This window comes from Oncorhynchus keta, chromosome 18, assembly GCF_023373465.1.
Source record: "Oncorhynchus keta strain PuntledgeMale-10-30-2019 chromosome 18, Oket_V2, whole genome shotgun sequence".
In the NCBI taxonomy this organism is placed as follows: Eukaryota; Metazoa; Chordata; class Actinopteri; order Salmoniformes; family Salmonidae; genus Oncorhynchus; species Oncorhynchus keta.
This window is the reverse complement of record NC_068438.1, coordinates 26,933,443-26,944,784: the sequence shown is the minus strand read 5'-3', so window position 1 is coordinate 26,944,784 and position 11,342 is coordinate 26,933,443. Positions and strand designations below refer to the sequence as shown.

The window sequence follows — 11,342 nt, the reverse complement described above, 5'->3', positions numbered from 1 at the left end:
TTTGCGACTGCACTTGAAGAAACTTTCAAAGTTCTTGAAATATTCAGTATTGACTGACCTTGATGGACTGTTGTTTCTCTTTGCTTATTTGAGCTGGTGTTGCCATAATATGGACTTGGTCTTTTACCAAATACGACTGACTATATTCTTTATACCACCCCTACCATGCCACAACACAACTGATTGGCTCAAACGCATTAAGAAGGAAAGAAATTACACAAAAAAAGAGTGTGCAAAGCTGTCATAAAGCCAAAGGGTGGCTACTTTCAAGAATCTCACATATAAAATATATTTTGATTTGTTTAACACTTTTTTTGCTTACTACATGTGTTATTTCATATTTTGGATGTCTTCACTATTATTCTACAATGTAGAAAATGGTAAAAAATAAAGAAAAACCCTTGAATGAGTAGGTGTGTCCAAACTTTTGGCTAGCACTGTATATATTTTAAAGTGTATGTTTAAGAACTATGAAATTCAATCATAACACAAATCATGCACTAACGCATTCTGCAGTCCTGCTACGGAGGGCAGAGAAAAATCCATGTAAAATGAGGATGCTGCCAAGCAGTGGAATGTTGCTGATGCTATAAATCTGAGCTCAGAAGCACCCAATCAAGCCTAATTGTAGCCTGAATTTGCCATGGAACCACCAGGCCTACTGCAGGCATCCTGGCTGGCAGCCATTGTCTTTATCAAAGGCCCAAAGCCAACCACAGTTGCAACAGTTACAATTACAGCCCGTTTGAGTTCCTTTTTAGATGCTCTTCATAGAAACGAGTTAAATGGATTTACTAAATTAGGACAACAGTTAACTTTTAAATGTATTTCAGGAGACACTGGAATGCGTTGGTGGACAGCATAGCTGTATTGGTTGTGTCAGTTCACGCAATACAAAGTGAAGGTAGCTACCAGAAATGATGAAATTACAAATGTTTATCATTTTATTTTGGAAGAAAATAATTATTCCGTCTACTGACAAATATATTTTGCAGATCATAGGCTAATTGTGAAAACAAATCTGTTTTCTTCACTACTGCATCAGTTTCATCATTTCTCTGGGGTTATCTCTGGGTTAGCAACTTATTTCACTAACTGTCAACAGAAACTTGGGTCTTAGGGACTTATCCACGTCACAACATCAGCACAGAGTCATGGACACAGCTTGACAGAGAATATCATTAAGATTTATCCTTTTAATATCAATTTCAATAGTCAAAGGAAAACATATCATACAGTACTATCATACTATATAACAACGTCAATGAAATATTACATTTGATATGATTTTTTATGCATTTTGTCTCTCCCTTTGCTCTAACTAAACCCCTCCCTATTTCCATACTGCTGTTTGAGGCTTCCATGGCTTTGGCGGAGTGAGTATGACTCATAATAACCAGTTAAAAGGCTTTCCCATTGACCAGCACTTGCTACTCTATGCAAACTAGCCACACTTCAATCCTGTGTGGTTACTATTAGAAATGCATCTTCTGTTCTGTTGGACCTGTGTTCTGGTCTTGGTTCTGCCTGGTCCATGTTCTACAGCTCCTACATCAATTCCTGAAGAAGAGATCACGGGACTCCTCACAGGACAGACCCAAGAGGACCTAAAGCTGGCCACAGTAAGTGTATAATTTAATGAGTTAAATTACAAAATTACAGACATTTTACAAGGACTGCATGTTACATTGTTTACTGTACGTAAAAATGCACTTTTTAAATAACATGTTAACGTTTGACGGTGGATGACTGTGGATGTGGGAAAACTACATCATCCACATGTATTGATCACATTTTTACAAATACTTTAGAACTTTTTTCTAAAGATGTATCTGTACCCATTGGATGCAGTGATCACAATATAGTGGCTATATCCCAGAAAGTAAAGGCTCCAAAAGATAGTGTATAAAATTGTGTATAAGATTTTACAATTATTGATAAACATGCACCTGTTAAGAAACTGACTGTGAGAACTGTTAAGGCTCTATGAATTGATAAGGAATTGAAAAACTTTTGGTTGAAAGAGATGAGGCAAATGGAGTCTGGCAGCACATCTGACTGGCTGACTTACTACAAATTGAGAAATGATGTGACTAAACTCAAAAATAATAATAATCTGTATTATGAAGCCAAGATCAATGATATAAACAATGCCAGAAAATAATTTTGTGCAGAAAGATAAATTCACCTCATTCTTTCATCGAATCAGATCATCGAATCAAATCACTTCAACTTAGATGGAAAGCTACTGAGGATGGTAACTGAATCTATAGCCAGTATTAGCCACTCCTATCTGTCATATCTTTAATCTGAGCCTACAGAAAAGTAGCAGGCCTGGAGGGAAGCCAAAGTCATTCCTCTACCCAAGAATGGTAAAGCTGCCTTTACTGGTTCTAATAGCTGACATATCAGTTTGCTGCCAGCTCTTAGCAAATTGTGTTTGACCAAATAGAAATAGTATTGTATCTAAACAATTTAACAGCCTTTCAGCATGCTTATAGAGAAGGGCACTTAACATGTACTACACTGACACAAATTACTTATAATTGGTTGAAATAAACTGATAATAAGAAGATTGTGGTAGATGTACTGTTAGTTTTCAGTGCAACCTTTAATATTATTTACCATGACCTGTTGTTGAAAACACATGTGTTATGGCTTTTCAACATCTATCTATCTATCTATCTATCTATCTATCTATCTATCTATCTATCTATCTATCTATCTATCTATCTATCTATCTATCTATCTGAAGAGAGAGGGTGTTCTTTAATGGAAGCTTCTCTAATTTTGAACATGTAAAGTGTGGTGTTCCGCAGGGCAGCTCTCTTGGGCTTCTACTCTTTTCTATTTTTACCAATGATCTTCCACTGGCATTAAACAAAGCCTGTGTGTCCATGTTTACTGATAATTCAACCATATACTTGTCAGCAACGACAGCTAGTGAAACCCTAAACAAAGAGTTGCAGTCAGTTTTAGAATGGGTGGCCATTAATTAATAAACTGGTCCTGAACATCTCTAAAACTAAGAGCATGTATTTGGTACAAATCATTCCCTAAGTTCTAGACCTCAGCTGAATCTGTCAATGAATGGTGTGGCTGTTGAGATAGTTGGGGAGACTAAATTAATTGGTGTTAACTTAGATTGTAAACTGTCATGGTCAAAACATATTTATTCAATGGTTGTAAAGATTTCTGTCTAATGTGCTGGGGGTGTGTTGATATTATGTAACACATAATATCCTATCTCACAGTTTTGATTCATGAACCAGCAAATATTTCCTAAATGTTATCCTTACAGGAAACCTAATGCATTGGACTACATTCAATATGTTATAATTAGTAGGTAAAAGTCCTGCAGGCTCTGACCATAGTAAGCTGTTTATTCTCTGTGTTGGTTGGGGTGTGATAGTGACTTAGGTGGGTCATCTAGGTGAAATGTATTTCTATGGTGGCATGATATGGTTCCCAATCAGAGGCAGCTGTTTATCGTTGTCACTGATTGGGGATCATATTTAGGTAGCCATCTTCCTCATTGTGTTTGTGGGATCTTGTCTACATCTAGTTGCCTGAGTACACACCAGTAGCTTCACGTTTTGTTTGTGCTTTATTGTTTTGTTTTGATGAGTTTCAGTTTATTAAAATATGTGGAACTCTACTCACGCTGCGCCTTGGTCTACTCATTACGACGAGCGTGACAGAAGATCCCACCAAAAACGGACCAAGCAGCGTGGCCAGGAGGAATGGACATGGGAGGCAATCCTGGATGGAGAAGGACCCTGGACTCAGGCCGGAGAGAATCGCCTTCCAAGGGAGCAGTCGGAGGCAGCAAGAGCGGCACGGCAACGATATGAGGCGTTAGAACAAAGACGGAAGTACGAGAGGGAGCCCCCCAAAAATGTTTTTGTTCAGGGTTTAGACCTGAGCCAACTCCCCGTGCTTACCGTGGGGAAGGTGTGACCGGTCAGACACTGTGTTATGCAGTGATGCGCACGGTGTCTCCAGTGCGCATTCACAGCCCGGTGCGCACTGCTCCAGCTTCCCGGCAGTTACCGTGTTAGAGTGAGCATTCAGCCAGGACAGATTGTGCCGGCTCAGCGCTCCTGGTCTCCAGTACGTCTCCTCGGTCCAGGATATCCTGCGGCGGTTCTACGCACTGTGCACCGTCACAGCCCAATGCCTCCTGTGACAGCTTCCGGACTTGCTAGAGTGAGCTGTTTATTCTGTGTGTTGGTTGGGGCGTAATAGTGACCTAGGTTTGTCATCTAGGTGAAATGTATTTCAATAGTATAGTTATAGTTCCCAATCAGAGACAGCTGTTTATCGTTGTCTCTGATTGGGGATCATATTTAGGTAGCCATCTTCCTCATTGTGTTTGTGGGATCTTGTCTACATTTAGTTGCCTGAGGGCACACCAGTAGCTTCATGTTTTGTTTTTGCTTTATTGTTTTGGTGAGTTTGAGTTTATTAAAATATGTGGAACTCTACTCACGCTGCGCCGTGGTCTACTCATTATGACGAGCGTGACAGCTCTAGTTTTATCTTATCTTGATTATTGTCTAGTCATATGATCAAGTGTTGCAAAGAAAGACCAAGTTACTATACAGCTGGCCCAGAAGAGTGCGGTACGTTTTGTTCTTCATTGTAGTTAGAGGGCTAATATCAATACTATGCATGCCAGTCTCTCTTGGCTAAGAATTGAGGAAAGATTTACCACATTGCCTCTTGTTTTTATAAGAAACAATGTGTTGGAAATTCCAAATTGCTTGAATATTGAACTTACACAGATCTGTACCCAGATCCAAAACCAATTAAAGGAAACATACAATATTATACAGTACCATGATTGCATGGAACTCCCTTCATCTCATATAGTGAAAGTGAACGGCAAACCTGGTTTCAAAAAACAAATAAAGCAACACCTCAGACACAATGCCTCTCCCCCATGCAACCTACTTTTATGTGTATGTACTGACGTGTAACTGATAGATGAACACACACATACGCATGTCAATGTTTTTAAATGTATGTAAATTGTCAAGTATTTTGTCTGTAATGTATTTTTCGTTATGTGTCGAACCCCAGTAAGACTAGCTGCCGTTGGCTAATGGTGATCCTAATAAAATCCCCCCCAAAATACTGTAATGACACTGTGTGAGATATTGAGAATCTTTTTTTAATCCTTTTTTTTGTTGTCGTGGGTGGGAGGCGGAGCTAAACACAATTACCTCAGAATGTACATGCCCTCACAATCAAGCACAGTATATGTTCCAAGATTGGCAAGGCAAGGCTCCAAAAATAAATATGTTTTTAATTTAGAATGTAAATGTGATATGCACTGCGGGACCATTAAACTGCAGGATAATTGTGATTATTTCAAGGTTGCGTCTGAACAAATCCTATATTTATTTTATGGATTTGAGCAAACTATGCATTATTGTTGAACCACAGACGTAAAATTATGTTTGAGCATTAATGGTTCTGCTATGCCAAGTCTCACGCAACAGTTGTGCTAGAATATCAGAACTAGAAAGAATGGGGGAAATAATATGAACCCTTTGCCTCCAATTCCCTATAAAGTTTGTCCTTGCTACAGTATTTCCACATGTCTAGTGTTTCCAAAAAGAAGTTGTAACAAAGTGATTGAGTCCTTACTCAGTCTGCATAATATTGATTTAAGATGTTACGATATATGATAGTGAGACACTACAGAAGCTTTCATCTGTTCTCAGGAGTACCTCCAGCATTATTACAACCTGAAGAAAGAGCAACCTTTGGCTCGGATCAAGAGGTACCTGCCCTCGTTCACCTCCAAGGTGAAGGACATGCAGAGCTTCTTTGGCCTCAACACCACAGGCAGTCTGGACTCTGAGACCCTGGAGGTGATGAGTACCCCTCGCTGTGGGGTCTCTGATGTAGAGGACTACAGTCACAACAACCGAGTCAACCGCTGGAACAAGAACGTCATCACCTACAGGTAACAGTTAGGGGTTGGGTTAAATGTGGAAGACACATTTCAGTTGAATCCATTCAGTTGTACTACTGACTAGGTATCCCCCTTTCCCTATTCTTCTGAAATTAGATCCATGGCACCTGGAAGGCATGATATTATCGCAGGATTTGTGTATTAGCTCACCGGAGGCTGTAGCAGGTAGTGGTTAAGAGCATTGGGCCAGTAACCAAAAGGTTGCTGGTTCAAGTCCTGAGCCGACTAGGTAAAACATCTGCCATTGTGCCTTTGAGCAAGGCACTTAACTCTAATTGCTCCTGTAAGTCACTCTGAATAACTTTTCTGGGATATGTGGGACGGTAGCGTCCCACCTCACCAACAGCCAGTGAAATTGCAGGGCACCAAATTAAAAACAACAGAAATCCCATAATTACAATTCCTCAAACATACAAGTATTTTACACCATTTTAAAGATACACTTCTTGTAAATCCAGCCACAGTGTCTGATTTCAAATAGGCTTTACTGCGAAAGCACACCCATCGATTATGTTAGGTCAGCGCCTAGCCACAGAAAACCATACAGCCATTTTCCAGCCAAGGAGAGGGCACACAAAAATCAGAAATAGCGCTTAAATTAATCACTAACCTTTGATGATCCTCATCAGATGGCACTCACAGGACTTCATGTTACAAAATAAATGTGTGTTTTGTTCAATAAAGTTAATCTTTATGTCCAAAAACCTCATTTGAAATTGGTGCGTTATGTTCAGAAGTGCAGAGAGCCACATCAAATTACAGAAATACTCATAATAAACATTGATAAAAGATACAAGTGTTATACATGGAAATATAGATAAACTTCTCCTTAATGCAACCACTGTGTCAGATTCCAAAATGGCTTTACGGTGAAAGCACACCTTGCGATTATGTTAGGTCAGCGCTAGTCACAGAAAAACAACAGTGCCTTTTAAATGTTTTAAAGGTAATTGTTTGATCTTGCAGCATTGGCAGGTACACCAGTGATTTGCCTCACAGCAAGGTGGACTCTCTGATCGAGTCGGCGCTCAGCGTCTGGGCCAGGGCCAGCACTCTGACCTTTGTCAGGTCACGCACACAGAGGGCCGACATCATGGTGGAGTTTGCTACCTTTGGTGGGTAACAACTATTGTGGTCTTTCTAGATAACACTTTACGTTAAGGTATACTTTATAAAGAGTCTATATACTTTATTTACTATTTATAGACTTACAGATACTTTATGAATCAATAATAAACATTTAACTTACTGTTTGATGCTCCTAATACTCAGCTCCAAAACAACGGAGTAGCAAAAACAATTGCTTTGACTCTGACATTTTGTTGTGTGTTTTCTCTAACCTCTGGGACATAAAGAGCATGGTGATGCCTACCCGTTTGATGGGTCTAAGGGCACTTTGGCACATGCCTTTGGCCCTGGAGAGGGAATTGGAGGCGATGCCCACTTTGACGACGATGAAACTTGGACGGCAGGGTCAAAGGGTATCCATTTTTATTTTACAGAATCATTTGAATTATTTTGTATATGTACTGATCAGTAGTTTACTTTTTTGAAACAAGAGAGAATGACCAAATAAACTGATTGCGCATGTTCCTGTTTGTGTGATTTCAGGGTTCAACCTGTATCTAGTGGCAGCCCATGAGTTTGGTCATTCTTTAGGCTTAAGGCACTCCCAAAACCCAGAGTCACTGATGTATCCTACATACAAATCCAGTCGCAGTTCACACAACCTGCTCTCCAAAGAGGACATAGCAATAATCAACTCACTTTACGGTAAGGAGGAGAACATTCAACAAATTCAAATTCTCAATGTAGGATAAGATCATACAGTAACGGGCCTTTGGCCCTTGTTAAAAGTTGTGCACTGTAATGCATAGTGTATACATAGGAATAGCAATTTCAGACACAGACTAAATGTTTATTTTGGTGTGCCTTAGGTCCAAAAAACAGTCAGCCATATCACTACTCCAGACATGGCTGGAATCCACTTTACAACCCCTGGTTCCTGGGTTCCCACTTCCCTCTGATGATGCAGAACAAATGTTCAGCTGACCTGTCCTTTGATGCTGTCTCCACCCTGGGGGATGCCACCTTCTTTTTCAAAGACAAGTATGTCCATCCACCCTGTTCAAATGCCAATAGTATTGATGAATGAAAAGCAAACAAATCTGGGGTTCCAAATGTCATGTTTTTCCCCCCCTTCTGGAGGTATCTATGGATCAAGCACAACCAGCAATATGATATAAAAGAAGGTCCTATCAACAACTTCATGCCAAAGATTGAATCCAAAATTGATGCTGCCTTCTGGGTCCCTCGGCGATCCACTGCTTACCTGATTCATGGTACAGACATCTCCTACCATACTACCCCATCATGGTTAACCGTGTGTAACGAATGATAGGACTAATTTTCGGAGAAAAAAGTGAAGTGTATCAATCACACCTACCTTATTTGGCGGCCTATTTCAGCTGACCGATTCTGCTCAGACACCCTGCTGCCGCTTTCTGCTACTGCTAGTATGTGTTTCCTTCGTTTGCTCCCACCACCACCCCAGACCCCACCTGTTAGGTTCTGTTTCCTGCTGGGGGATTGGTATAGTCTACCGTGCTTCACTGCTTCTAAGTCCTTTTATATATTGACGCTTTGCTTGGGCAGTGAGCTACCCTGAAGGAGCAGAGCCTATATCGCCAAGATTTGCATTATTCATTATTGAATAAAAGGTTAAACATATCTCTATTCCTTTCAAACTATGAGCCATCCTCTGTTTGTTCCAGAATCCATGTACTGGACGGTGAAGGGTTCCATTGTGAAAGGCAAACCTAAACCCATCAGCAACTTTGGCTTCCCACCATGGGTTCAGGAAGTAAACGCAGCGGTACACATCGTCAAAACAGGACGCACGCTATTCTTCATTCACGACATTTACTACAGGTGAGCCTGGCATTCTGAAACATCACCAGTGTACAGTCATTAGCCTACAGTACAAAATATCATTATAGCATATTGAATATATTGCAGAGAAACTGTATTGTGGACGTTTTTTCAGTTATAATGAAAACCGAAGAGTTATGGATGCTGGATACCCACAGTACATCAGTGATGATTTCCAAGGGCTCAATACTACTATCGATGCTGCTGTCTACAAAGATGGTTAGCTACTTTTACATCACGACAACAAAGACCATGCCAGCTCAATTGGAACATTTAGTAAAAGTTTTTCTTTCTAATTGTTCAATTTTTGTTCATCCTAGGTGTCATCTACTTCTTCGTTGGACCACACGTGTACAAGTACGATTATACCCAGAAACAAGTTGTTGGAACTGAGAAAGCAAATACCTGGCTCGGATGCTAGTGAATTCATGGGAATTTAAATGTTTTTGTCCAAAATGCAATAAAGGTTATGCAAAGCTGTACAAAACTGTATGCATAATGATAACGTGGAATTTAGTCCAACGTATTAGGTTGCCGGTAAGGATAGCATTTAGTAAATATGTGCAGGTTCATGAATAAACTGTGAGACAAGAATGTGTTACATAATACCAACATACTCCCAGCACATTAGACAGAAATGAATGGGTAAGTTGATATGGCTCATTTCATAAACATTGCCTAGATCATATATTTCAGATCACACATCAGCAAGTGTGGTTGAGATTGTAATGAGGATATGAAACCAGTCATTTGGACATTTGGAAAGATTAAATAGACGATTGACGTGCAAACGTGTAGCCAACGTGCAGGAAACAATATACAGTTGAAGTTGGAAGCTTACATACACCTTAGCCAAATACAGTTAAACTATGTTTTTCACAATTCCTGAAATGTAATCCTAGTAAAAATGCCTTGACTTAGATCAGTTAGAATCACCGCTTAATTTTAAGAATGTGACATGTCAGAAAAATAGTAGAGAGAAGGATTTATTTCAGCTTTTATTTATTTCATAACATTCCCAGTGGGTCAGAAGTTTACATACACTCAATTATTATTTGGTAGCATTGCCTTGAAATTGTTTAACTTGGGTCAAACGTTTCGGGTAGCCTTCCACAAGCTTCCCACAATAAGTCGGGTGAATTTTGGCCTATTCCTCCTGACAGAGCTGGTGTAACAGAGTCAGGTTTGTAGGCCTCCTTGCTCGCACATGATTTTTCAGTTCTGCCCACAAATGTTCTATAGGATTGAGGTCAGGGCTTTGTGATGGCCACTCAAATACTTTGACTTTGTTGTCCTTAAGCCATTTTTTACAGAGAAAAGAGTCGGCTCGAGAATTTAACCCTGTGGCACCCCCATAGAGACTGCCAGAGGACCGGACAACATGCCCTCCGATTTGACACACTGAACTCTGTCTGCAAAGTAGTTGGTGAACCAGGCAAGGCAGTCATAAGAAAAACAGAGGCTACTGAGTCTGCCAATAAGAATTTGGTGATTGACAGAGTCGAAAGCCTTGGCCAGGTTGATGAAGACGGCTGCACAGTACTGTCTTTTATCAATGGCGGTTATGATATTGTTTAGGACCTTGAGCGTGGCTGAGGTGCACACGTGACCAGGTCGGAAACCGGACTGCATAGTGGAGAAGGTACGGTAGGATTCAAAATGGTCTGTGATCTGTTTGTTCACTTGGCTTTCGAAGACTTTAGAAAGGCAGGGAAGGATGGATATAGGTCTGTAACAGGGGGAGCTGTTGGCCTACGTTGGAGTAGCCAGGAGGAAGGCATGGCCAGCCGTTGAGAAATGCTTGTTGAAGTTTGATTATCATGGATTTATCGGTGGTGACAGTGTTACCTAGCCTCAGTGCAGTGGGCAGCTGGGAGGAGGTGCTCTTGTTCTCCATGGACTTTACAGTGTCCCAGAACTTTTGGGAGTTAGAGCTACAGGATGCAAATTTCTGCTTGAAAAAGCTGGCCTTTGCTTTCCTGACTGACTGAGTGTATTGGTTCCTGACTTCCCTGAACAGTTGCATATCGTGGGGACAATTCAATGCTATTGCAGTCCGCCACAGGATGTTTTTGTGCTGGTCGAGGCCAGTCAGGTCTGGAGTGAACCAAGGGCTATATCTGTTCTTAGTTCTGCATTTTTTGAAAGGAGCATGCTTCTCTAAGATGGTGAGGAAGTTCATTTTAAAGAATGACCAGGCATCCTCAACTGACGGGATGAGGTCAATATCTTTCCAGGATACCCAGGCCAGGTCGATTAGAAAGGCCTGCTCGCAGAAGTGTTTTAGGGAGCGTTTGACAGTGATGAGGGGTGGTCGTTTGACCGCGGACCCGTAGCAGATACAGGCAATGCGGCAGTGATCGCTGAGATCCTGATTGAAGACAGCGGAGGTGTATTTGGAGAGCCGGTTGGTCCGGATAATGTC

General features: G+C 40.8%; 1 protein-coding gene across 2 annotated transcripts; it reads left to right on the top strand.

The window, feature by feature from the left end:
• The first annotated feature begins 1,273 nt into the window (after positions 1-1,273).
• Positions 1,274-9,483, top strand: mmp20b (matrix metallopeptidase 20b (enamelysin)). 2 transcript variants are annotated; one of them, XM_035791364.2, is made up of 10 exons: positions 1,274-1,622; positions 5,733-5,977; positions 6,953-7,101; positions 7,342-7,467; positions 7,598-7,759; positions 7,924-8,095; positions 8,195-8,328; positions 8,761-8,917; positions 9,033-9,136; positions 9,238-9,483. In XM_035791364.2, the coding sequence occupies exons 1-10, from the start codon at positions 1,482-1,484 to the stop codon at positions 9,336-9,338; spliced, it is 1,491 nt and encodes a 496-aa protein (XP_035647257.1). In that variant the 5' UTR covers positions 1,274-1,481; the 3' UTR covers positions 9,339-9,483. The 2 variants fall into 2 exon arrangements, with proteins under 2 accessions (XP_035647257.1, XP_035647258.1); XM_035791365.2 differs by lacking the exon at positions 1,274-1,622 and adding an exon at positions 4,444-4,625 and having other exon boundaries at positions 9,238-9,482.
• The last annotated feature ends 1,859 nt before the right edge of the window (positions 9,484-11,342 follow it).

Excerpts from the sequence above, each read along its gene's own strand:
- mmp20b (XM_035791364.2), top strand. The coding sequence starts at position 1,482 with ATGCATCTTCTGTTCTGTTGGACCTGTGTTCTGGTCTTGGTTCTGCCT. Across the intron at positions 8,918-9,032 it reads ATTCACGACATTTACTACAG|TTATAATGAAAACCGAAGAG; the intron begins GTGAGCCTGGCA and ends ACGTTTTTTCAG. Across the intron at positions 9,137-9,237 it reads TGCTGCTGTCTACAAAGATG|GTGTCATCTACTTCTTCGTT; the intron begins GTTAGCTACTTT and ends TGTTCATCCTAG.